Source organism: Ictalurus furcatus, chromosome 23 (genome assembly GCF_023375685.1).
Source record: "Ictalurus furcatus strain D&B chromosome 23, Billie_1.0, whole genome shotgun sequence".
NCBI classification, from domain to species: Eukaryota; Metazoa; Chordata; class Actinopteri; order Siluriformes; family Ictaluridae; genus Ictalurus; species Ictalurus furcatus.
Genome location: NC_071277.1, coordinates 10,772,959 through 10,800,694, shown reverse-complemented (window position 1 = coordinate 10,800,694; position 27,736 = coordinate 10,772,959). Strand labels below are relative to the sequence as shown.

Sequence of the window (27,736 nt, the reverse complement as noted above, 5' to 3'; positions counted from 1 at the left end):
GCACCCCTCCACTGTCAAAGATCCAAGCCCCGGACCCATCAAGTCTTCCTCCTGGTTCATTAGAGCTATCACTTGGGACGTTGATAAAAAAAAAAATCTCTCACTCACCAGTTCCAATCCCCGCCACTTACCCAGGGTGTGCATGTTCATACCACATAGTCTGATAAGTAGACCTACCATCTGTTAAAGGCAAGGTACTGATGGTTCATGATGATCACAGATATTCATAGATTCATCTCCTCCTGCAGCACATCTGCCCAGGCTAAGGTGCCATGTATGCTGCCAGTCAGCAAGCTCATGCTCTGAGTCAGATGGCAAAACAGTTATTCTATTCATTATTTGTAGATTTTCTAATTCTCTACATCTGATTCCCCTGCCTAGCCTGCTGACCTCCTTCAGAACTGCGGTATTAGTATTCAACCATGTGTTTAGCAATTTTGGGATCCCAGAGGACATACTAAGTGAATTAACCCAATTTACTTCTACAGTCTGGGTCAGCTTTATGGAGAAGTTGGGTGTCATGGTGAGCCTTACGTCAGGCATCAACCCACAGTCCAACAGAGAAGTTGAATGAGCTCATCAGGATACCCTAAAGATTTGCACTTCCCAAAGTGTACATCTAAGACACTGTTGTTTCAGTGGTTAAACTCCCCTGCATACCAGTGACAAGCTGACTGTCCCAGGGATAAATTTTTTGTAAAGATGTAGAATGTCCCTTACATCCATGCAAAAGGTGGTCTCCACAGTGGTGCTTGGTATAACTGTTGTACTGCCCATCACTATGGCCATATGAATCACTGGCACATACTCACACATGGCACATTGTGGCCAAAGCCAGCATTACTGCCAACAATACTGTTGCTGTTGTATATTTCTCTAAATCTGCTTTGTGAAAAGTGCTATATAAATGTAATTTTAATTGAATATTAAAAAGCCTATCAATCTGTCTGATCTTGCAGAGGAGAATGTGCCCCTTGAGCTAGCCCAATGTCTAGTGAAGACTTTTAAGTGCTATGTGGAAGCAGCTGCCAGATGGCAGATCACTGTCCAGCATTTATGTTTTTGTGCGTGTGTGTATATGAGGTAGCTCTGCTGTTAAAGAAAGGTTGTCACTGTACAAGTACAGCGAGATTCACTGTGCAGTTTGCTATCAACTATGTTACATATACTGTATTGTATAAGCAAAAAGAGTTTCTGCACATCATTAAAAAAAAAAAAAAAAGAATACAATACAGTGACAATGTACAAATATATGTTGTGCAATATGCATCAGGGTAGTCAAATGAAATTTGTGCAATATTAGCAACATGGTATGGTCTCAGTCAGATCAGTATGTTGGATCGAGCAACACTGTTATAGAGTATTTTTGTATTATTGACTGAGCAAGAATAGGTGTGTTAATATGTATGTGTGGGAACTGTCCAGTCCAGTTGTGATTGTTAGGAGGCTGTTTTGTATTGATAGACCTACAAGAGTATGCCCGTTGCCTGGTTCAGAAGATTGATGGCTTTGGGGTGCAAGCTGTTCCTTAGTTTGGCAATGTGGCCATGGATACACCTGTAGCAGCAGACTGAAGAGGTGGAAACAGGGATGTGATGGATGGCTGGAGATGGTGGTTGGTGATTATACAAGTATAACTGAACAAGGGTCAATAATTGCTGCCTTTCATTAAATGCAATTTGATGCAGTTGGCTGCATCTTGGGTAGCACTAAGGAATTTCACTTTGTACTTGCACCCATCAGCCACTGCACCCCACATTTTTAAGTCAAGTGATCACGAGCACCTGCACCATGTTTATACACAATGAGCACCAGTATAGAAATTGTGTTTGTGTAGTGCCATCATGTATTGTTGTATCTATACCATGTTTTATGTAATTATTTTGTGGACAATATTCAAAAGCAATTGCAAATACAGTTTGCAATTGCTTTTGAATATTGTCCACAAAATAATTACAAAAACATTTCCTATTTGTGGACGCATAAATTGATATAATTCAAATGAAAATGCAAATCGTGTATTACGGTTTGCATTTTAGTTTACGTGAACGTACCGTCTCTGCCAAATTTCAAATGGAAACACAAAGTTTATTTGCAATTGCATTTCACATGTGTTACAAGTTATGACCTTGTCATATTAAAATAGCAATTGCCCCATTTGTTATTTCATTTCCTCAGTGTGGCGTATGGAGCCTGCCAGTATTCAAACGGAATGGCAAATCCTTTTGCATTTGCATTTCCCCATGCCTTGTACAGAGACCTGCCAATCAGTGTTGGGGGTGGGAGTAAACTATGGGGTGTGTTTGTATTTGGAAGTGACTTCACTCACAGTCGACTACATTTTAGAGCGCCTTGCGGTCACAGGAGATTACTGCACATTCAAGATTCTCTTCTCTTTCTCAAAAAATAAATACACAGAAATGAGAAAATGTGTATTGTCTTACTCTGGAGTGGAATGAGAACCAAGTACAATTGAATATATTTTTTTTCATTTTAAATCTTCCTGAAGCTAATCTCTCAAACGCAGCCCCTCTCTTCTTCCCCATTGCAGGGTTCCAAGACAAGACATTTCTTGACGATTCTGTCTTCACAGAGGAGGAACCTGTTGGATCTATTGAGGTATTTTACATTCCGTTCTACTTTAGTATTTTTCTACATGGTAAATCTACATGTACTACATGTTGCCCTTCAAGAACAACTGCATGGACTTGAAGGAAAAAAACTTTTTGGTGCTAATTTTGATTACTTCATGCCAACGTAAAGAGAAAAAAATTATTATTCCAAATGATTACTATGTTCTAACATGGACACATTATAAATAGTCTATAAAAGTGGAGAGTATGAAAATGAATCACATGTAAATGAATCACATGTAAATGTATCATATGAAAATGAATAAATAATTTATTTATTTATTTATTTTTAAAAAGTGGAGAATAATGGAATAGTATTTAATAGATTTTTTTTTTTTTTTTTCACTTAGGAAGACACTGTAGACAAAGAACCATCTGTGCCTCTAAACAAAAGACTACTGCCATTGGCAGGTATTTTGCATACAATTATTTCATACTCCATACCTTCAGACAAACCAAACAACTATTGTTTAGTTGGTTTTTTTTTTAACAATTGACTTCAATACTTATCAAACAGAATTGAATATGTGTTGTGACGATGGAAGTGAGGAGCAGCTCTCATTCTCTACACTCAAACCCAGAAAACTGTTCATCTCTCCCTCACTGGAGAATGCTAAAGGTAGGAACTCTTAGTTGTCCCTTTTTAAACCCAATTAAAGCGGCAGCCTGTCTGTTTGAATAAAGTCATTAGTGGATACCAAATAAAAGCATTATATATAATGTTTCTGATTGTTAAAATGCAATGGCTGTAAAATTCCAGTGGATTATTTCTGCAGGAGTGGCAGGATAGGTCTATATCATAAAATTAGACCATTGTTAATAGTTTGAGGAACTTAATAGTTTTATTGCAGTAAGAAATAGAAACAAACTTTAGGGATCTTGAAAGGGATTTTGTGTGTGTGTGTGTGTGTGTGTGTGTGTAGAAGCAATAACCCAAGCATTGATGGAAGATGAACAATCTGAGGCAGAGTTGAGTTCTGGAGTCATGGCTGCCTTTGATTCTTTTAAAGGTCAACTAAGAGAACACTTCTCTGTAAGTAATGAGTCTAGGAACATGTATGCATATACAGAAATTGAGAGAAGTCAGTAGACATTATTAAAGTAGAAATGGGTCCACTTCCATTTACAGTCCAGGTATAAGAAGACTGAAACAAAGTCACTGAGATCTTTGACTGACTGCCAGAAAACTGTATCCTCTTTGCTAAAAACAGTGCATGATCAAAGGTAAAAGCCCATTGACATCATACAGTCCCCTCCAAAAATATTGGATTGGCAATGCCAATTCTTCTGTTTTTTGCTATACACTGAAGACATTTGGCTTTGAGATCAATAGACGAATGAGACGATAGATCAGAATTTATTTACTTAAGACTAAGTGTTATTAACTTTAAGACCATCTGTTCCAACACCTTTGAGCACCAATAAATTGGGTAGTCTGCCAAAGGTGCCATATTATAAGATGTAAATATCAGGAAATGAAAGCTGAAATTCTGATTCTATCATATTTATATTTTGATCACAAACCCAAATTTCTTAAGCGTATTTCAAAAACCAAAAAAAATTGGCCTTGTTGTTCCAATACTTTCAGATGGAGTGTACACAGTGGATATAAGAAGTCTACACACCCCTGTTAAAATGGCAAGTTTTTGTGATGGAAAAAAAACGAAACTAATATAAATCATGTCAGAACTTTTTCCACCCTCAATATGAAATTACAACATAAAAATTAAGTGAAAAACAATCAAAAATTTTAGGGGAAAATGGGAATAATAAACTTACAACAACCTGGTTGCATAAGTGTGTGCACCCTTTTTTTTTTTTTTTAAATATAACTGGGGATATGAAAATCACATTGAATCTCATGTTCAAAAGTAATTATCATACAGCTGTCATCAAATAAATTATTCTGATTAACCCCTAATAAAGATCAGCTCTTTCTGTAGGATTTTCTTCAGATCTTCTTGGTTTCATCTGACTGCTGAAGCCATGGTCAGCAAAGAGCTTACAAAACCTGTACAAGGTCTCACTGTTGAAACGTATCAATCAGGAGAGAGGTACAAAACAATTCCAAAACATTAGATGTACAACGGAACACTGTAAAGGCCAACATCAACAAATAAAGAAAATGGAGCGCCACAGTGACATCATCAAGAACAGGCTGTCCCTCCAAAATTTACAAAAGGACAAGACAAAAACTTAACAGGGAGGTTGTCATGAGACCAATGGCAACATTAAAGGAGCTGCAGGAATATCTGACAAGTACTCATTATTCTATGCATGTGCAACAATCTCTGATATTCTTTACATGTCTGGGCTATGGGGTAGGGTGGCTAGATGGAAGCCCTTTCTCACAAAAAACATTCAAGCCCAACTAAATCACCCTAAACCATCTGGCAAAATGTGTTCTTGACTGATTAGACCAATTCAAAAAAGGTATAATAATAAATCATAAATAGCTACAAAGACTAGTTGATTTTAACTGGTTACTGTAAATGGTCTGCACTTTTATAGCACTTCTTCTTTTTTTTTCTTTTTTTTTTTTTTACAACCTTAGAGGTTCTACAAAGCACTTTACACTGTTTCTCATTTACCCATTCTCTCTCTCTCTCTCTCTCTCACACACACACACACACACACACACACACCCCCAATGGTAGCAGAGCTGCCATGCAAGGCATTAGCTTGCCATTGGGAGCAACTTGGGGTTCAGTGTTTTGCCCAAGGTCATTTCAGCATGTGGAGTCATGTGGGCCAGGAATCGACCCGCCAACACTATAATTAGTGGGCAATCCGCTCTACCACCTGAGCCACCGTGCAAAACCTTCGGGTGTCTACTAGTAAGCTGAAGATGAAAAGGAATTTCACCTTTCAGCATGACAATGACCCAAAGCATATATCCAAATCAACAAGGAATGGTTTAACCAAAAGAAAATAAGTTTTTGAATGATCTAGCCAGATTTCTGGGTGTGCACGCACATGCAACCAGTTTGTTTTTTTTTTCTCTCTCTCTCTTTCTTTTTTTCCCCCTATAAATGTTTTTCATTTAATTGTATACATTGTAATTTCATGTTAAGGGTGGAAAAAGTTCTGACATGATTTATCTTAGTTTCATTTTAGTTTCACACAGGGGTGTGTAGACTTTTTATATCCACTGTATAAATTCTGTATTTCCCTATAAATTATTTATTGCAGCTATTTTGCACCCACATTTACATTTAATAAACTTAATGGAACTTGGTTTAGTAATATTATGTGTGAAGTATTACCTTACCAAACATGTGAATCATTCATTGCTCTATTTTTCTATATGAAGGCTTATTCATTTGGAATGCTTCCAGAATACTGTAGTGCAGCAGCTGGGTCAGCTGGAGCAGAACTGTCTTTCCCTGAAGAACATTGAGAGAGAAACTCTGGTCTGTTTTCTCCAACACTCACACTTTCTTTCTAATGTTGTTTTCTTTCACAATATGAATAACAGTCAACAGCAAAATTATTGGGAAATATCAAGATAGGTGAGGAGAAATGAGTATTCAGACACTTGTTTTTTGTTACTGATTATATTTACAGTGCACACAGTCCTGTGTGAAAGTATTGGAACAGCAAGGCCAATTCTTTTGTTCCCTTTCAAAGGGAACTTCGACGCTGCATTTAGCATAACAGTATGGGAACGCCTTGCGCATGACCGGTATCTGAAGCTTGTGTAAAATCATGTCTCTACTTATAGGCCTGCCATGATCAGGTGACGTGGCAATTAAGCACGTCGCATGATATGGCACTTGTGAACCACGCCGCCAGCCTTATTATCTTCAGCGAGACTGCATGTCTGTTGTTTGTGTGACAAAAACGCTTCATTTCTACTCAATATTTTCTCAAAATCTCTGAACTTTTCTATCCCTTTTTTAGAGAAAAAGAGAGGGAAGTAATGAGCAAGAAAGAATTCAGGAAGTGTGTTACGGCTTGCTCCCGTTTCATCACGGGAGTACTGCACACTTTCTGGGTGAAGTGTTTAGGAGTGTAGCATGCGATGGCAGCCTCGAGAGGCTGCGCATGGTAATGCCTACATTAAGCAGCTCGGCTCGCGACTCGCGCTCTTCCCGGAAACCGAAGCGAGTTGGGTTTCAGAGCTTTGCGGATCTGGGCCGGCCGCTGCCGAGGCAGCTAGCTGTCTCCGGTTCGGGGGATCTCTTATGGATCCGGAAGAAGAGCCGGAGACAAGCGCTGCTCTATCTCTTGCTCTGTCTTCCGGGTTCGGCTCTCCGCAGGATTTTGGAGCTTGCGTTGCGGCGACTCCTTCCGCTATGGAAAGCCAAAAGGGGAAACACACACAAAAATAATAGTAATAATTATCTCTGACTTCGAGGAGCCAGAAGGATGTGCTAAAAACTGAGAGCAGCATATAAAGAGCTGCTTGAAGTGATTACTAAGGCTGGATGAGCCTTTTTCTCCCCAGTGAAAGTAAATCCCTCACACTGCAGAAGCTCCCCTGTCTTCCAGAAGTGCATGACAAAATATCAGGCTTCTGGGGGAAAACCATGCATAAGCCATATTTATAACCCCACGATGTTGGATTATTCAGCCATTGTGGGGAATGAACGGCATGGCTATTTAGCTATGCTGAAGGTGTAGGAGGCGCTTGCGAGCTACCGCTCTCCATCGACGGCAGGTAATTAGGGGGGCCGGCTTTGCATCCAAACCACCGCATAAGGCCGCCGTGGCATTGGTGGGCAAGCCTATGCAGTAGTAGTCTTGATTGTGAGTCACTGCAGACAATGACAGTGTTGCAAGCCTACCAAGCAGACCTGCATCCACGAGTGGAGCCCGGGCCAGCACTAGTGCGAGGGAGACACAGAAGGCGAGTATGGCAGCCAACCAACCCCCGCAGACAGCCAGGGGAACCGGGCAGCCACAGTCGCGGTCTGCTACTAGGCCTGATCTGAGAATGGTCATAAAGGCCAAGCATGCAAAGAAGAGCGGTCCTGAGGGGCTGTGGAGGGAGGTATCAGGGGACATGAGGTTGTTAGTGCAGGTAGCCCCCAGTGCTACTGTAGGGCCTCCCCTAGCCAAGGCAGTCCCAAGTTTTCAGTGTTCTCTGGTCAGCGAGCTGTCACAGGGCAATGAAAATGTGATGCTTTCCCTCCAATAGAATGTGGAATAGTTAACGTCACTAAAAGACCATCGGGCAGCGTGGAAACTACTCGACCCCCCCGGTTCAGAGGTGTGCTCACCACAGTAGTCAGCACAGACCAGAGCCCGACGTTAGCGAAGGAAGAAAGTTCCCTTCTGGACAATGGGGCCATAGAACATGTACCCCGTTCCCTAAGGGAGGGAGGTTTTTATAGCCATTATTTCCTGGTCCACAAAAAAGATGGGAGTATGCGGCCAATTTTAGATCTGCATCATCTGAACCGTACTCTTCGGACATACAGGTTCAAGATGCTGACGCTCAAACTTATCGTGCCACAGATTCAGTTCGAGGACTGGTTTGTGGCGATAGATCTAAAAGGTGCATATTTCCACATAGAGATATCACTAGCTTTATCCCTTCGCACCTTCACAAAGTGCATGGATGTCATCCTGGCTCGATTGTGACTCCAGGGCATCCGTGTACTAAACTACCTGGACGACTGGTTAATTCTAGGACGATCCAGGGAACTGGTGGTTCAACATCGAGATGATGTTCTTGCCCACATGAAGAGCTTGGGGCTCAGGTTGAATCTCAGAAAAGTATGCTTTCCCCAGTGCAGTGGACAACTTTTCTAGGGGTTATAAGGATTCTACTACGATGAGGGCGTGTCTATCCCCAACATGCGTAGGGTCAATCCTATCAACACTGAGCAAGATAAAGCTGGATCTTGGGAGACTATTGACGTTTATGGGCCTATTGCACAGGAGACCGTTCAGTGGTGGCTGAGAAGTTGGGGGTTTCGTCCAAGGATGAAATCTCTGAGAATAATCAGTGTCACGCGGTGATGCCTATGTGCTCTGAGAATTTGAGTGTCCCCGGTTTCTAGCCTTGGGTCACACTCTAGGGGTGTCTGCTTAGCGCATGATGGTAATGAGAGACACCTCTCTCACGGGCTGGAGCACAGTCTTGGACAGCTCTCCAGCTCGTGGTCTCTGGTGTGGCCTTCATTTGGAGCAGGGTGGCTCCATCCACGAGTGGTGGAGTCCATACAGCGAAGTTTGGCCAAGAGGGATGGCATGTGTTCGCCTCCGAGGAGACAACACATGGCCTGCTGTGGTTCGCTCTCACTCCTCCCGCACAATTAGGGCTATACGCCATGGTGCACATGTGGCCGAGGTCACATCTGTACGCTGTTCCCCCCATCGCTCTGCTCCCACAAGTTCTAGCAAGAGTTCACCAAGACAGTCTATGTCTGCTGCTAGTAGCACCTTATTGGCCAGCTCGAATATGGTTCTGAGATATAATATCCCTGCAAGATGGCACTCCTTGGGAGATTCCCATCTGCAGGGATCCACTGTCAACCCAGTGAACTGCGCAATAGCTACAGTCCTGGAGTTCTTACAAGAACATTTCTCAGCGGGGTGGGCTCCTTCTACAAACAGGGTTTACGTGGCCGCCATTTCGGCCAGCCACACCCCTGTTGATGGAGCCTCTGTGGGGCAACATTCTCTAACTTCGAGGTTCATGCGTGGTGTCCGGCAGCTGAGGCCCATCTGCAGGCCACGCATACCTTCCTGGGACCTTCTGTGTTCCTGGAAGATCTGTCAGGTGCCCCATTTGAGCCCTTAGAGTCAGCCTCTGAGAAGCTTCTGACTCTAAAGGTAGTTCTCCTACTGGCCCTGACATCTCTCAAGCAAGTGGGTGATCTACAAGCTCTCACTGTTGCCCCTTCCTGCCTTGACTTTGCCCCTGGATTAGCCAAGGCCTTCCTGTATCTTAGGCCGGCTTATATTCCTAAAGTGCCTACATCTGCTGCCCACCCTGTGGTGTTGCAGGCTTTCTGCCCTCCTCCGTTCCTCACACTGGAACAAGAGAGGATGCACCTGCTGTGTCCAGTAAGGGTTCTCTGTACTTACGTCCACCACTCCGGCCAGTGGCATAAGTCGGAGCAGCTGCTGGTCTGCTTTGGTGGCGACAGTAAAGGTGATGCTGTGTCAGAGCAGCGCATCTCGAATTGGATAGTGGAAGCAATCTCTATGGCTTACGAGGCGCGCGGTCTCGCCACGCCTCTGGGCATAAGAGTTCATTCCACTAGGGTGGTCGCCTCCTCAAAGGCTTTCTCCAAAGGGGTATCCTTGCAGGATGTGTGTGCGGCTGCAGGGTGGTCTATGCCACACACATCCATTCATTATTACAGCCTGGATATTCATTCCACCCCGGGCTCGAGTGTCTTGCAGTGACCCTCGGGCTTGGGTATTTTTGAACAGGCCGTACCCTCGGTATGACGGAGTGGGTATTCCCGTTCCCATATTGTTATGCTAAATGCAACGTCGTAGTTCCCTTTGAAAGGGAACGTCGGGGTTACGCATGTAACCCCCTTCCCTGAGAAGGGAACGAGACGTTGCATAGCACTGTCATACCAGGGCAGGCCTGTGAATTGCGTCTCCTCTTCAAATAATAGAGGCAGGTGGCGTGGTTCACAGGTGCTATATAGCGCGCTATATATATATATATATATATATATATATATATATATATATATATATATATATATATATATATATATATATCTCATGCGACGTGCTTAATTGCCACGTCACCTGATCATGGCAGGCCTGTAAGTAGAGGCATGATTTTACACAAGCTTCAGATACCGGTCACGCACGAAAGGCGCTCCCATACTGTTATGCTAAATGCAACGTCTCATTCCCTTCTCAGGGAACAGGGTTACATGCATAACCCTGACGTTTTTGCTGTACACTGAAGACATTTTAGGTTTGAGATCAAAAAATGATTACGCAATGATTGATCAGAATTTCAGCTTTTATTTCCTGATATTTAAATCTAGATGTGTTGAACAACTAAATGTAAACGTGGCACCTTTAGTGGCATGTAGAACATGGTACCTTTGGTGGCAGACCACTCAATTTTTAGGTGAGCAAATGTATAGGAACACGTAGTGTTAAAGTACATAACACTTAATCTTTGGTTGCATATGTTTTGCTTGCAATAGCATAGACATTAAAAAGACAATAAAAAGCTCTGAATATCTTTTTGTTTACACAATCTAACAGGGCACATCAGGGCAATAACAGATATGTCAGTCACATTCCAATATTTTTGATCACTTGACAAATGGGTGTCATGTTTCATGTGTAATAAATCTAGATGCAAATATAAAGAAATGAAAGGTGAAATTCTGATCTATCATCTCATGTTCATCTTTTGATCCCCAACGTAAATGTCTTCAGCTTATAGCAAAAACCATACAATTGGCCTTGCTGTTCCAATACTTTAAAAGGACATTGTATATTCAGTTCAAATTTACATGCACAATGTCTTTTGACTTTGTACTTCTAAATATGAAACAAAAAAGCATGTATTCATGAGGATAAAAAGATGTATAAAAAAAAAATCTCATAGGGGGAAATGTATTTGGACCCCAAAGATGATCAACTTTAGTACTTTGTTGCAAAGCTGTTGTTGACAATTACAACTTCAAGACATCAAGTATTTAACTTTTTGCATAATTGTGGTTCAATGTTGTCCCATTCCTTTTGGCAAATCATCTTCAATTCCACAAAGTTTGAGGGCTTCTCTGGACTCTCAATTCAAGTCAGGAGATTGGCTAAAGTTAAAGTCATCTTGGCCAATGAGATTACATTCTCCTCTAGTATGTACCCATAAACCACTCTATTCATGTTTGTTTCAGTGGCATGTAATGCCCCAGTACCGTTTTGCACATCTGTGGATGTGGTGTTTTGGGGCTCATACGTGCAACCCTTCTTTCTGCAAACATGACGAGCTGAATTATTTATAAAGAGTTCTATATTTTTCATCTGATCAGAGTATATTGTTCCAAAAGAGTTCTGATTTGTCTTTTAGCAAAGGTGTTTGGCATGAGGTGTAGGAACGGAGATGGTAGCAGTGCAGTTCATTTGCTTTTTGTTCTCTGTGTAAATGTTGTTCTGACTGCTTTCAGGTTTATCAAAATTATCCAATGTTTAAATCTTGATCAGAAAAAGTATGTGAACCTTTGCTTTCAGTAACTGTTGTGACCCCCTTGAGCAGCAATAACTTTTACCACACATTTCTGGTAACTGGTGTTCAATCCTGCAAAAAAATAAAATTATAATTTTGGCCCATTCCTCCATACAAAACTGTCTCATCTCAGTGATATTGATGGGCTTCCTTGCATGAACTGCTCTTGTTAGGTCTTTCCATAACATTACTTGGTTATGGTCTGGACCTTTGTTCTGGCAATTCCAAAATGTTCTATTTCTCTGTAGATTTACTTGTGTGCTTAGGGTCTTTGTCTCTGCTGCATGACCCACTTAAGGTCCAAAAATAATGGCAATCTGCCCTGGACCTGAGGCAGCAAAGCAGCCCCAAGCCATGATACTGCCAGCCCCATGCTTTAAGGTTGGATGTGGTTCTTATGTTGGAATGCCGTGGGGTTTTTTTTTTTGTACTTTCCCTTACTTTAACCTCTTTTTCTCCTCACCAAAGCTACTATTGGTTACAACAGAAATACTCTTATTTCTATTTGCAATCCACTGTTTTTAACATCGGATCCATGTTAGTCAAGTGAGATCCTGAGGAGAAACAAAGGCCATGAGAGAAACGAGCTGGCATCAAGAATAGACCAGTGGCTCACACCCTGCTCCACTGCCTAGCATCCTATTAACCAATATCCAGTCTCTGGAGAACGATGACCTCAGGGCCAGGGTTAAGTTCCAGAGGGACATTCGGGACTGCAACCTCCTGTGCTTCACCAAGACTTGGCTGACCCCAGTGGTACCAACCACGCCATCCAGCCAGCTGAGTTCTTCTGTTTATCGCATGGCCAGAACAATGTAGTCAGGGAAGTCAAGGCGAAGTGGAATGTGTCTAATAGTAAACAGCAGCTGGTGCTACAGTGCAAGCATTGTTCCTCTCAGAAGTTTCTGTACACCAAACCAGGAGCTACTGACCATTAAATGTTGCCCTTTTTACCTTACTGAATTTACCTCAGTCATACTCAGTACCAGTTATATTCCACCTCAGGCGGACATGGACACTGCCTTATGTGAACTAGATGAGGCTCTCATTCAACATCAGACTCATCCCCAGGATGCCACGTTGATTGTGGTGGGATACTTTAAAAGTGCCAAGCTCAAACACGCAGTGCCAAACTTCCACCAACACAACAACTGCCCCACCAGGGGCGAAATGATCCTGGACCATTGCTAAACTTCATTCAAAGACAGCTACAAGGCACAGTCTCAACCACCATTTGGAAAATCAGACCATGCCACCATCTTTCTCATGCCTAGATATAAACAAAAGCTGAAACGGAGAGCTCCGCTTCAGAGGGAGGTCAGATGCTGGCCGCTTTGCAGGATGCTCTAGATGGCGCAGACTGGGACATGTTCAGGTGTAGCTCTGATGAAATCCACATGTTTACAGAAGTTTTGGGGGGATTTATCGGGAAACTAGCAGATGATACAATCCACATAACCATCATCAGAAAGTTTCCTAACATCACTAAAAGCACTAATGGCAGCATGTATGCAGAGAGTATCAGTGCAGTAAATGCTGTCATCACCTCTGAGCATAATGTGAGGAAATCTATCAGGAGAGTGAACACCAAGAAGGCAGCAGGATCAGACGGCATCTCACGTTGGGTCCTTAGAGCATTTGCTGACCAGCTAGCACCAGTGTTCACAGAAATATTCAACCTCTCCCTGGCACAGTTGGAAAACCCTACATGCTTCAAAACAGTCCATTATTGTTCCTGTCCCAAAGAAACCCCAGCCTGCCTGCCTCAACGACTATCAACTAGTAGCCCTGACCCCAGATGTGATGAAGTGCTTTGAAAGGCTGGTCGAAGAATTAATCGCCTCTTCATTACCTGAAACCCTGGACCCAATTAGTTTGCATACCGTCCGAATCACTCTACTGAGGATGCCATCTCAGACCTCCTACACGCAACCCTGAACAAAGGAAGGGAAATGTTAATGTTGTTTGTCAACAGTTCAGCATTTAACACTATAATTCCCTCCAAACTCACCACCACATTGAAGGACCTGGAAGTTAGCCTGTCCTTGTGTCAGTGGATCTCAAACTTCCTTAGAGACAGACCACAAGCAGTATGGGTGGGCAGACATGTTTCACCCTCACTCACTACCACCATTGTCAAGTTTGCTGATGACACTATAGTGGTGGGCCTGATCTCTGATAATGATGAGAACACTTACCTTGAGGAGATTAAAAGCCTGGAGAGCTGGTGACAGGATAACAACCTTCTCCTGAACATAAGCAAGACAAAGGGGTTGATGGTGGACTTCAGCACAAAGCAGGAGAGGAGCTACCATCCTCTTAAAATCAACTGGACTCCAGTGGAGACGGTGCACAGTTTTCAGTACCTTGGTGTTCACATCACCCAGGACCTGTCATGGTTCTGTCACATCAACACCCTGGCGAATAAGGCCCAGCAGCATCTTTACCACCATAGATGTTTAAGAGACTTTAAACTGCCCTCTAAGGTACTAAAGAATTTTTACAGGTGCACCATCAAGGGCATTCTGATGACCAGCATCACAGCAGAGGTGGTGTGATCAGCAACTTCTTTCTGAAGGTTAACACAGAGAGAATGAGGAAGAGCTTCTTCCCATAGTCCATTCAGGCCTCCAACCAGGCAAACACCACGAATAACAGCTTGGACATCCTTACACAACACCCACACCAACTACATTCCTTTAATACATCATCTATTCATTCATCTTCAGTTTATATTCACTTTATCTTGTATTACCCTTTATTTATAGATGTTTATCATACAGTGCTGTGAAAAAGTATCTGATTTCTTCTGTTTTTGTGTATGTCTCATAATAAATAGTTTTAGATTTTAACACGAAATGCAACATAAAGACAGCCTGAGTAAATACACAATATTTCTATTTATTATTTTTTTATTGAAGCTGTAGTGTATAGAGTGGACCTATTTCTTTAAGTGGAATCACTCCCCTTAGCATTGACTTCTGATTGGTAATTAGCCATGCGCATTGATATGATGTTTTGCTCTTGCTGGTTAATACACGAGTTAGCTTTGCCTCCGAGTGTCTCCTTTGTTTTTCTAAGTTGTAGTCTAACACAAAGACACAACAGAATCAAAAAGTTATCCAACACCTATCACCAATGTGAAAAATGAATTGCCCCCTTCAACTTAAAATCTGTTTGTGCCACCTTTAGCAGCAATAACTGCAACCAAATGCTACTGATAACTGGAGATTAGTTTTTCACTTACTTCTAGGACTTACTCCTATGCTTTGTATCATTGTCTTGCTGCATAATCCAGTTGCACTTGAGTTTCAATTCACGGACTTAAGACCGGACATTCTCCTTTAGGATTTTCAGTAGACAGCAGAATTCATGTTTCCCTCTATTATTGCAATTTGCCCAGGCCCTGAAGAAGCAAAGCATCCCCATACCATCACACTTCCATCACCATGCCTGACTATAGGTATGATGTTCTTTTTGTGGTATTCTGTGTTTGGTTTACATCAGATGTAGCAGGACCCCTGCCTTATCAATCCACAGAACATTCTCCCAAAAGGTTTGAGGATCATCAAGGTGTGTTTTGGCAAAAATTAGAAGTAAGTAGAAAGTATGCTTCACTTTTTACACGTACGCTAGGAACAGTACGCATGACACAAATTTCATTATCAGTACCCTCGTACTGTATGTGCACTACACATACAGTTGATTGTCAACTGTAGGGCATACAGTTGATTGTCAAGGTAGTTGAAGAAAAAATTTAATAAACGGAAGAGACCAAAATGAGTGCAGTGTTGAAAGTACCCACATTTGTATAATTCTAACCTTAGAGTATAATGATTTGTATATGGGTGCTAATCGTGGCGAGATTGCCCAAGCATTGTTTTTCATGTTGTGATTCTTCTTAGTTGTTGTCCTTCACAACAAAAGACCCGCTTTACTGCTCTGTACTGACTCTAGGCCAGGAGGGGTAGTGCAAGTTATCGTAATGCGCGTGCATCAACTGCCTGTGCACGCATACATGTCAAATGGTGTATACTTTGAAAGGCTATGCCTTTCAATTTTGGCATATTGTGTTACTGGGTCTAAAACCATTTAACCAACTTCATGCTGCTGAAAAGTTATATTTAAGTGTTGATTTAATTGAACAGGGTTTGCAGTAATCAGGCCTGGTTGCATCTAGTCCAGCTGAACCCCATTTTGAATGCAGTTTCATATATTTGGGGAATTAGTAACTACTGGGGCAAATACATTTCACACAGGCCCAGTTGGTACCGGATAATTTTTTTGCTTCAATAAATATCATTTAAAAACTGTCTGTTGTATTTACAAATACTCCATCAGGCAGCCTTTGTTTTATCTTAGATTTGTTTTAATTTCTGAAACAATTTAGTATGACAAACACAAAAACAGAAGAGATCAGTAATTTTTTCACAGCACTGTATATGATACAACTACCTCAGCTTAATTTTGCACAGCATTATATTGCACATATCTGCACTTTATCCCAATTATAGTCAGACTGTTGCTGCCACCCACCTTCAAACTGACTGTCCGTCAGTGGTGGAATGAGCTTCCAACCTCAAACCAGACAGCAGAATCCGTCACTATCCTCCAAAAAACGGTTAAAGACTCTTCTGTGAACACTTAACTAACCCCTAACTTGTCCCCTGGTCCAGCCCTTGAAAAAAACTGCAGCTACACTGGTTCTTACAGTAATATTAAGTAAAATGTTTATATTGAAATGTGCTGTTATGGTTTTTTTTTTTTTTAAATCCTTTTACAAATCGGTCCATTGTTCACATGGCCTACATATTACAAGAGCGTGCAGGAGAGAGTTGGTCAAAAAGAAAAACAAAACGGCATATTTAATCACTTTCTAATTATACTTAATATTACATTATTTGTAGTGTTGGAGTTGACACATTGTAGGCCTACTTACTTTTTTGGTGTTAAAATCATTGTCCTTTTTCCCCCGTTTTTTTGGTGGCATTCATAAGAAATATAGTGATGCAACTATTTAATATATGTTAGCTAAGTCAACAAATTTGTTAGCTAAGTCAAGCTAACAAGTTAACAAGTTTAACAAAATTTGTTAGCTAAGTCAAATATACACTAATAGATGTTATTTCACATTAATGAGCCAAAAAACATTCTCCATTTATCTTGACAGAAAGTGAGGGAGCCCAAGTATTTCCACATGAATTGAGAGCATGTGATATGAGGGGAAAGGGGGCAGGGTGTCCAGAAAGTTTCTCTTAATATTGGAAAATTCAGGCACCTGCTCAGATCATTCTAGAATTACATGGCTAATCTCTCATTATACTGGAGAGAAAAAGACTGCTCTTTTGGTGTTTTTGAGTGACTCTTACTAGTGTATTCTAATGTTTTTATGGAGCTCCTATGCAATATGTGTACTAGCTGGTAATATAGTCCTCACTAAATGTCCCTCGATTTTTCTAACCAGGCTTACAGGTCGCACATGCGTATTTAATTATTTTGCATTCAATTATTTAGTTGTTCCACAAGGTGGCAGTGACCCAGGGCCATTGATTGTCAAGGTAGTTGAAGAAAAAATTTAAGAGACGGAAACGAGTGCAGGTTAGAAAGTACCCACATTTGTATAATTCTAGCCTTAAAGAGTATAAAGACTTGTAGATGGGTGCTAATCGTGGCAAGAGATTGTCCAAGCATTGTTTTTCGTGTTGTTGTGATTCTTCTTCATTGTCGTCCTTCACAACAAAAGACCTGCTTAACTTCTCTGTACTGACTCTAGGCCAGGAGTAGTAGTGCAAGTTATATTACCAGCTAGTGCAAGTAGTTGCTACAAATGTCCCTTGATATTGTGGAAATAATATCATCATATTGCACAAGTCTAGTACCTATACATTATATTAGGCTGCACCATACAGTACATCTTGTGCATTATGTCTGTATAATTTGAAAGCGCAAGGATCATGCTCTTGGACTGGTGGTTATAGTAGTTGCTGATGGACCATAGCACAGAGAACTTTCTTTATAAATTACCTTAATAAATGAGAGATGTTAATATATTTCTGTACATTTCAGTGTATAATAAATTATATGAATAATTTTCATAAAGATTTGAACTTGGCAATTTCTTCACTTTTAAAACAATTAATAGAGGACATCTTACAACATATACTGTGTTCCTTGGTGTCTTAAGTAGCTGACAATTTTTTAGGAATCATTTAACAAAGTAAGTCATTGATTTACACATGTGGGATGCAAATAGTATGACAATTAAGTTTCAGTTTTGCTGTCCTTGTCCTCCTTCCAGGGTTTTTGGCAGTCGGTGTCTGATAAAGTGAGAGCATTCTGTAATAAACAGCAAAAGAGGTAGTATAAAATATTGCATGCATGTGAGCAAAATCTTAAGCCTAAATATTTTCATATTTGTTTTGGTTTGTTTCTATTCCTTCTAGATTGGATTCTCTAGAGTTACTCAGAGAGGGGGTCCAAGTCCACCATAGGCAAGCAGAGGGAACAGAAGCAATGCCTAGTGTGGTAGGCATCACCTACAGTCTACAACTGTCACACAAGGTTTTGCTCCTGCATTTCTAAGATGTGCATATCATGTTGAGCACATAACCAACATGCCCATTATAGGAAGAACATGGAAGCAATTTATTTGTCTATGTATGGAATATTTCATTTCATCTAAGTGCATACATCAATGTACTAGCTACCTAACTAATGCTTATCCATGAATTAAATTATAGACCTTAATAATGAATAAAATAGTATAAACATATTAATAGTGAAAATAACACCTGGTTCTTGAAATGCACTTATTTCAGTCCACAGTCGTTCCAGTTGCAGAGACTGAAGACAGCCTAAGAAAGTGAAAATTTTATCCAGCAACCACAGATTCCTGCTAGAAATTGCACAAGAATATTAAATCCATTATGAGCATTGCATAAGTGAATATTTGTGAATCGTATGACTTCTTTTCAAGTGTATTGTTTCTTTATCTGTTTATGCAAATACAATTTGTTTAAATCTTTACAGAATTATTACAATTACAGAATGTATGCAAAAAGCTAAAGACAATCATGCACCATTTTCATTATTCATTGCTCCTGTACATTTGTAAATAGTGCTGACTATATAATTTCTTCTACTAAAAAAGGAACAACAGTATATGTGAACATAATCTGAGAAAGTTCAACTTCTGATATATAGTGATGTCTTGATTCCACAAGCCTCCAGAGGGTCATCTAACAAAATTGAATTGAGGATTATGCAAGCAGTTAAGATAGAAATAGGGATATACATTTGTGCATTGCATTTGTTTGTTCTTTTTATTTTGCTTTACCAACTTAAAATTTGTTTGAGTGATTGCAGGACAGAAATGCCTCATTAAAATATTTCTACCACAGAATATATCCATCATAAATACCACTATTTAAAACATCACAACTATGTTTTTCTTCTGAATGGAGAAAAGTCTATAAACTCTCCAAACATCGTAGCACAATAAGCTTTGAAGAAAACAAACTTAAACCCAAAGAGAACACTGATTTGTGATTTGTGACTTTGCTTCAGATCTGGTATGGTACTGCTCTTGTCTCAGAGCCTGTCCTGTGGTGAAATATGAAGAATTCTTTTAGAAGAATTTGTATTAGGCGTGAACCCAAAATCCTGAAGGACTGCACTTTACCCATTAAAAAATACAAGAAATTATTGATTTGACAAATACTAGTTTATTTTTTGAGAATAGATTAGAGAATCTCAGATTTGAATAGAATTTATTAAATCTAAAGATCAAGAGAAAATAAAATTTGCTACAACACAGAATTAGTCCAGCATTCTTTATGAAAAGTAGTGCCCAATAATTATGTGTAAGATGATGCATTTTAGGGCAATTTTATATATATTTTTATAGACAGTACACTGTTTGCCCTAAATACAAGTAGGAGAGCTCAGGTCTGTATGAAGGGAGCACACTAGATAATGTATGTTTTAAAAACATTGACATTAGGGGTGTGATGATATATTCATATTGTGTTCTACCGTGTTATTGAAATCTTATAACTTTTATATTCTCAGTATTCTACAAATAATTAAATAATTGTCATTTAATGTCCTCTAACAGCTGCTAATAATCAGTTCTGTTTGCAAAGTACTAAAATGGAAGTAAGTTATGTAGGTATAACTGTGTATGTACAACATGAAACCTTGCTTCAGTTCCTGAAAGACAATGAATAATTATATCGGAGTTAAAACAAACAAACAAAAAAACATTTCACCAGGACATGGGTCAATCAGGGCAATGTTCAGGCAAAATAAAGGTAGCTGTACATACTCTGGGCTTGCTTTACAAAAAGGCAAAATAAATAAAGTTGTGATTTAATGTAATTGTTTCATAAATGAGTTTTGAATATGTAGGATTATGCTGGGAGCAAATTAATTAAAATCCATATCAGACATTTTGATTACTTCTGCAAGGCACTGTGTTTTTGAAACACTCTGAAGTCAGCATGGCCATACATTCAACCATTCATGTTGCAGTAGTCCAGAAGAACTCTTTAGCTCTATTCAGATTGAATTAGTTTAGGGAGATGTCAGTAATCAATTTTTCAATCAGTCTCCTCAGTGATGATCTCGCATCCAGACAGCAATAAAATTACCACAGTAGCAGTAGATTTCTAGGGAGTTGTGTTTTTTATGAACCCGTATGTTTGCGCCTCATGGTCATATGATCATACTCCATTCACAAAGTGACTTCCAAGCAGTTGTAGAGGCACTGGAGTAGAGAAAAGATGCTGGCTCTTGTATCACTTTGGGACGAACCACTAAGTTCCAGCAACAATTTGAAAATATAATAAAACAACCACAAAGTATATGATAAGCATACAATTTTCGTTCCATGACCCATTAAGTGTTTAAAATGTGGGAGAGGGTCACTGATACATGCACTATGAGACTAAATATAGCAAGTAGCAGCAGTCAAACATATTTTTCCAACGACAGGCAACATCTACATAGAAAATCATGGACGTGCATCCTGATGAGACTAAAATTATCCGAAAACTGCTGAGTTTGGTGAAAAACAGTACGTAATTAGGCCTGTAATTTTCTCAGAGTAAGACAAAGATATACAAAATCTCAACATGGCCAATCTGGATGGTGGTAAAGTCACAGAGGAGCACCTGCAAACCAGAAACCCTGCAAACCCAGGACCCCATGTAAATTTAATCCCATCCGGATAGGACTTTTGTCCACTGATTGAATTCGCCGTATTATTGCGGTGATCAATCAGGTCTTATGATGCCAGTGTGTCTGTAAATTGGTCTGTGTATATGATCATCAAAGAGGGACAAAGCATGAATGAAAGCAGTCTGGACTGGACTTTTGAGTGGCAATTGATAATGTGATGAAATGTGAAAGTGTGGATTAAGGAATTCCCCTGACTCAAAATATCACTGAGATTATTTCCAAATGCCCAAGATATTGAGTGTATCACTAATATACAGCGGTACAGTACAGCACTAAAATCATTAACATTGTCAAGTCTTGAGAGGAACAAACAAAAACATAATGCAAAAAGTTAAAAACAGTACTCTATATAAAAAGTACAAGTACAGTATTACAATTAAAGTGGATTATCCCTGCTATTAGATTAATCAACATAAACGTTTAATTTTGAAGAGTAATGATTCATCATCACTGCAGCTTATGTTTGGCTCCATTAACACAGGATGGGATGCCGTTTTTGTGGTTTCTCATCATTTCTCTTGCTTTGTCATCTCTGGCTGTCTTTTTTCTGTATGTCTGCAATGAATTGAAATGGAATGTTTGAATGGAATTATTTTCCATCCTTTATTTGTATTTTGTACAGTTTTGACAGATAAATGGTGAAAGCAATAAATAATGCAATTATTAGAAACCAATGGAGTTATAGCAGCTTTTATTATAGAAATAGTACTTATTTTATTAATTGTTGTTGTTTCTTACCTGCATGTAAAAGTTGATGAACAAGATAACAAGTGTAACCATGTAGCTGGACTGAAAGAACAGGCAGCCCAGAGGAAAACCACAGGGGAAAACCACTGCACTTAATGTGTGTGTTATAGTTAATATAAACTGAATCTGAAATGAAAACCAGGAGAAACAACAAGGAATATTTAGATCGTATATTCAGTAATATTTAACTGTTTTCTATGAGCTATAGAATTAAATGAAAAAGAAGAAGAGAGGAAGTAAAACTTGAATTGTTTAACTCCCATAGACCATCAGCTACAAAAAAATGCAACACACTTAAAACACACTATTTTTTCTTCTGACTAAAAATGGCTAAAATCTATATAAACCAGCAGTCCAAACAATATCAACATATGAATAATATATTAACATTTGTGGTGGAAAAATATTGATATTGGTTCTCATTTATCAATCATTTTAAAGTTCTGTGTAAATGTTTCCATAAACCAAAGTAAATGATTCTGAAACGCTGATTTTATCCATACTCGCCTTTATATATTGATGACCCATAAAGTGCAAAGCGTATTCCCAAGACAGCTCATTTGCATTTAGTGATGCCCACAAAATTCCATAAAAGCTCAAGTGCACAGGGGGTTGGAAACATGGAATGACTGGTAAACGATAAAAGAATAGGCAGAAAGGCAAAGTGGAAGTTATTTTGACTCCTATGCCACTAAAAAAATATTTAGCAGCATAACAGCACCTGAAAAGGTTAAACTCTAGAGAGAAATTACAGAAAAGGTTAATTAGGTGCAAATTAAGTGAGATGAAAAGAAAATGGTGTGCCTTGAAAATAGAGAAGAAAAAAAAGATCTACACTGTACCCAGGTGATTATTTATCCCAAGCATGTTACAAAGGGAAACTGCTATTTTAAAATAGTTTAAGTGTCTCAGCTGACATGCTGGAAGTGGTACACAGCAATAAAAGGAGATGCCTTGGCAAATAAAACCGATTTACAAGCCAGTTATGCGCTGGGAAAAAAATCCATCCTTTAAATATTCCATCAGATGAAGGAGTTGTTTACAGCTATACTCAGACAGACTAGGCCATCAGACCAGACCCACAGCCTCACTCGTAATCCCTCCAATGTAAGAAACAAGTACTGACACTCAGCCCTGTCAAATTCCTTTATGGCATCCATGTACAGAGCCTTCATAGGTGAACTTTCAGTACATACCACCCACATAATATTAAAAGGTATTTGATAGCTTACAGTGGCACTTGAAAGTTTGTGAACCCTGTAGATTGTTCTATATATCTGCATAATGACATCATTAAATTTTCACACAATCCTAAAAGTAGATAAAGAGAACCCATTTAAACAAATGAGATAAAATATATTACACTTGGTCATTTATTTATTGAGGAAAATGATCAAATATTACATATCTGTGATTGGTAAAAAGTATGTGACCCTCTAGGATTAACAGTGCATTTGAAGGTGAAATTAGGGTCAGGTGTTTTCAATCAATGCAATAATGATCAGGTGTGAGTGAGCACCCTCATTTATTTCAAGAGCAAGGATCTATTTATTTTAAGAACAAGGATTGTTGTCTGCTTTTATGATTTGTGTGAAAATTTGATAATGTTTTAGGTAATATTTTTGCAGATATATAGAAAATTTTAAAGGGTTCACAAACTTTCAAGCATCACTGTATGTTATCAGGAGTGTAGTGAACAGGTAGGTGTTGAACCTGCTGGGCATTTTCTGCGTGTAGCACCCCTAACAGTAATTTTAGTAAGTTCAAGGGATATCAGCTGGGGATCACCATTCATCCTTTTCACCCCAGTACATGCCTGCTGCTGCCCTTTAGGGTTCATTGGTCCCTAATTCTGATGCAGTAATATGCTTTGGCCCCATCCCAAGGTGGCATAGCAATGTAGATTACAGCAGGTTATGGTCACTTAACTGCTGGATGTCCGGGTGATGCTGTGAAAACAATGTGGGCTTTATAGTTAATAGGAGTTGTTTTGAGGCAAGACTGGCCTATTAGGGTGGGATCCCACTCGGGAAGGTGTTGCTCTCATTTCTTGCAGCCTAGCACATAGTCTCAGAACAGGCCTAGTTAATAGGTGGCAATCCAGAGCCAAGGTCAGGGATCAGACAAGCAGGCTAAACTGACAAGCTGCTAGCTGCACTGAGTCGTCACTTCCAAAATATCAAGACTATTTCCCGAGCTAAACAGAAATTAAGAAATACTCAGAAAGTTTGTTTTAGTAACCTAAAATTTGATCATACTGAATGTACAGCCAGCACCTTTGATCTGAAGCTAGAACTGTTAAATATTAGATCTATTACGTCGAAAGCGCTTATTGTTATTGAAACCATTACTGATCATTACTCAGTTTAATTTACACGTTTAACAGAAACGTGGATTAAACCAAATGAGTATGTAGCATTAAATGAAGCTTGTCCTCCTGGATACAGTTATATACATCAGCCCCATCTAACTGGCAGAGGAGGTGTAGCACTCATTTATAATGATAATCTAGATGTCACACAAAAACCTATTCATAAATTCAACATGTTTGAAGTCCTACATACTAAAATAACATATTTAGCCACAAAAAATAAGTCTACATAGTCAATTCCACTAATTATTATTTATAGATCCCCAGGGCCACAAATTTGTGAATTTGCAGATTTAATTTTTGACCTGGTTGTTTCTTAATTTTTGTGAATACTTAATATTCATTTTTTTAAAATGGAAGACACTCTGAGAACAGCAGTTGTGTTCATTCTAAATTCAGTAGGGGTCAATCAGAATGTAATAGGCATACTCATAATTAGGATTAAATATAGAAAATATAGTAACATTTCTGCAGTCTGAAGCTATATCAGATCATTATCTCATCTCATTTAAAATGTCTCTTAATCATAAAATATGCACCTTGCCACACTACCACGTCTAATGCACGAACACACGCACACCTTAAAACAGACCACTTGAAAATTATAGCATAAATGGCATAAAACTAAATTGCAGTATTTCAAACAACATGGAAGGAGAACCTCCTGGACTATAGAAAATCTCTTAGTGCTGCTAGATCAATTGTTATTCGATTGGTCCATCAGAACAATTGTGTTCCCTTTCAAAGGGAACTTCACATTGCGTTTAGCATAACACTATGGGAGCGCCCCTCACGTGCGACCGGCATCTGAAGCTTGTGTAAAATAACGCCTATTTATAGGCCTGCCATGATCAGGTGACGTGGCAATTAAGCGCATCGTGTGATATATATATGGCACCTGTGAACCGCACCGTCAGCCTTATTATCTTCAGCAAGACTGCATGTTGGTTGTTTGTGTAAAGAAACAAAAATACTCTTCATTTCCTCTCTATCTTTTCTCAAAATCTCAGAACTTTTCTATCCCTTTAAAAAAAGAGAAGAAAAAAAAGGAATGAGCGAGCGAGAAAAATATGAGTGAGAGAATTCAGGAAGTGGGTTACGTGCTCCTGTTTCATCACAGGGAGTAGGGCACACTTTCTGTGTGAAGTGTCTAGGGTTTGAGCATGTGATGGCAGCCTCGACAGGCTGCGCATTGTAATGCCTACATCAGGCAGCTCCGCTCGCGACTCGCTCTCTTCTCGGAAACCAAAGCGAGTTGGGTTTCAGAGCCTCATGTATCTGGGCTGGCCGCTGTTGAGGCAGCTAGCCGTCTCAGGTCCAGGGGATCTCTTATGGATCCGGAAGAGGAGCCGGAGACAAGAGCTGCTCTATCTCGTGCTCTGTCCTCTGGGTCCAGCTCTCTGCTGGATTTTGGAGCTCGTGTCACAACTCCTCCTTCCGCTATGGAAAGCCAAGGCGGGGGGACACACACAAAAATAATAGCTGTCACAGGGCAACAAAAATGTGATGCTTTCCCTCCAATAGAATGTGGAATAGTTAACGTCACTAAAAGACCATCTGGCTACGTGGAAACTACTGCCAAATGTGTCTCCATGGGTTCTGTCTACAGTAGAAAAGGGTTACCGGGTCCAGTTTATAGCTCAACCCCCCCGGTTCAGAGGTGTGCTCACCACAGTAGTCAGCACAGACCAGAGCCCAACATTAGTGCAGGAAGTAAGATCCCTCTTGAACAAAGTGGCCATAGAACATGTACCCCATTCCCTGAGGGAGGGAGGGTTTTACAGTAATTATTTCCTTCTCCGCAAAAAATAGGAGTATGAGGCCAATTTTAGATCTGCGTCATCTGAACTGTACTCTTCGGACATGCAGGTTCAAGATGTTGACACCCAAACTTATTGTTCCACAGATTCAGTTTGAGGACTGGTTTTAGATAGAAAAGGGGCATATTTCCGCATAGAAATATCGCTAGCTTTATCCCCTCGCACCTTCACAAAGTGCATGGATGTCATTATGGCTCCATTGTGACTCCAGGGCATCCGTGTACTAAACTACCTGGACGACTGGTTAATTCTAGCACGATCCAGGGAACTGGCGGTTCAACATCGAGATGTTGTTCTCGCCCACGTGAAGAGCTTGGGGCTCAGGTTGAACCTCAGAAAAGTATGCTTTCTCCAGTGCAGTGGACAACTTTTCTAGGGGTTATAAGGATTCTACTATGATGAGGACGTTTCTATCCCCAACATACGTAGGGTCAATCCTATCATCATTGAGCAAGATAAAGCTGGATCTTGGCATCCCCTCCAGTCTCTATGGGAGACTATTGGAGCTTATGGGCAGCCAACATCATACCATTGGGCCTATTGCACAGGAGACTGTTTCAGTGGTGGCTGAGAAGTTGGGGGTTTCGTCCAAGGATGTCCAAGGACGAAACCTCAGAGTAATCAGTGTCACGTGGCAATGCCTACGTGCTCTGAGAATTTGAGCGTCCCCAGTTTCTAGCCTTGGGTTACACTCTAGGGGTGTCTCCTTATGCAAGGCGCAAAGCGCAATGCGGCAATGACAGATACCTCCCTCACGGGCTTTAGCGCAGTCTTAAACAGCTGTCTAGCTCACGGTCTCTGGAGTGGCCCTCATCTGGAGTGGCATATAAATTGCCTAGAAATGTGGGCCATTTTCTAGCACTGAAATTCCTTCTTCCTCAATTGAGAGGTCACCATGTGTTTACAGAAAACACAGCGGCGGTCTCATATATTGACCAACAGGGAGGATTATGTCCACGCCCCCTGTTCAGGCAGGTGCAACTAATTCTTCTCTGGGCAGAGGGAAAGTTGTCAGTGAGTGCAATGTACATTCTGGGCAACTGGAATGTGGGGGCAGACATCCTGTTGAGGCAGGGGCTGAGGCCCAGGGATTGGTGGCTCCATCCACAAGTGGTGGAGTCCATATGACGGAGGTTTGGCCTCCAAGAAGACAATACATGGTGGTTCGCCCTCACTCCTCCAGCACAATTAGGGCTGGACACTATGGTGCACATGTGGCAGAGGTCACATCTGTACGCTTTTCCCCCTATCGCTCTGCTCCCACAAGTTCTAGCGAGAGTTCGCCAAGACAGTCTATGTCTGCCACTAGTAGCACCTTATTGGCCAGCTCGAATATGGTTCTCAGAGATAATATCCCTGCTAGATGGCACTCCTTGGGAGATTCCCATTCACAGGATCCACTGTGGACCAAGTGAACTGTGCAATAGCTACAGTCCTGGAGTTCTTACAAGAACATTTCTCAGTGGGGTGGGCTCCTTCTACAATCAGGGCTTACGTGGCTGCCATTTCGGGCAGCCACACCCCTGTTGATGGTGCCTCTATGGTGCAACATCCTCTAACTTCGTGGTTTATGCGTGGTGTCAGGTGGCTGAGGCCCATCTGCAGGCCACGCATACTTTCCTGGGACCTTCTGTGGTCCTGGAAGGTCTCTCAGGTGCCCCATTTGAGCCCTGAGCCTCAGCCTCTGAGAAGCTTCTGACTCTAAAGGTAGCTCTTCTGCTGGCCCTGACATCTCTCAAGCGAGTAGTATATCTACAAG

General features: G+C 40.5%; 2 protein-coding genes across 2 annotated transcripts in view; one reads left to right on the top strand and one right to left on the bottom strand.

Annotated features, from left to right (window-relative positions):
* Window positions 1-18,695, top strand: part of sycp2l (synaptonemal complex protein 2-like) — a 46,350-nt gene extending 27,655 nt beyond the window's left edge. Inside the window, exons 24-32 of the mRNA XM_053610962.1 lie at window positions 2,552-2,619; window positions 2,984-3,044; window positions 3,151-3,252; window positions 3,557-3,666; window positions 3,763-3,857; window positions 5,947-6,046; window positions 18,098-18,156; window positions 18,243-18,324; window positions 18,618-18,695. Of these exons, the coding sequence (XP_053466937.1) occupies window positions 2,552-2,619; window positions 2,984-3,044; window positions 3,151-3,252; window positions 3,557-3,666; window positions 3,763-3,857; window positions 5,947-6,046; window positions 18,098-18,156; window positions 18,243-18,324; window positions 18,618-18,665 (725 nt within the window). The 3' untranslated portion in view covers window positions 18,666-18,695. The remainder of the gene's footprint in view (window positions 1-2,551; window positions 2,620-2,983; window positions 3,045-3,150; window positions 3,253-3,556; window positions 3,667-3,762; window positions 3,858-5,946; window positions 6,047-18,097; window positions 18,157-18,242; window positions 18,325-18,617) is intronic.
* Window positions 18,696-19,500: 805 nt separating this feature from the next.
* elovl2 (ELOVL fatty acid elongase 2) overlaps window positions 19,501-27,736 on the bottom strand; it is a 53,979-nt gene continuing 45,743 nt past the window's right edge. Inside the window, exons 7-8 of the mRNA XM_053610966.1 lie at window positions 21,778-21,912; window positions 19,501-21,594 (exon numbers count right to left, since the gene is read on the bottom strand). Of these exons, the coding sequence (XP_053466941.1) occupies window positions 21,487-21,594; window positions 21,778-21,912 (243 nt within the window). The 3' untranslated portion in view covers window positions 19,501-21,486. The remainder of the gene's footprint in view (window positions 21,595-21,777; window positions 21,913-27,736) is intronic.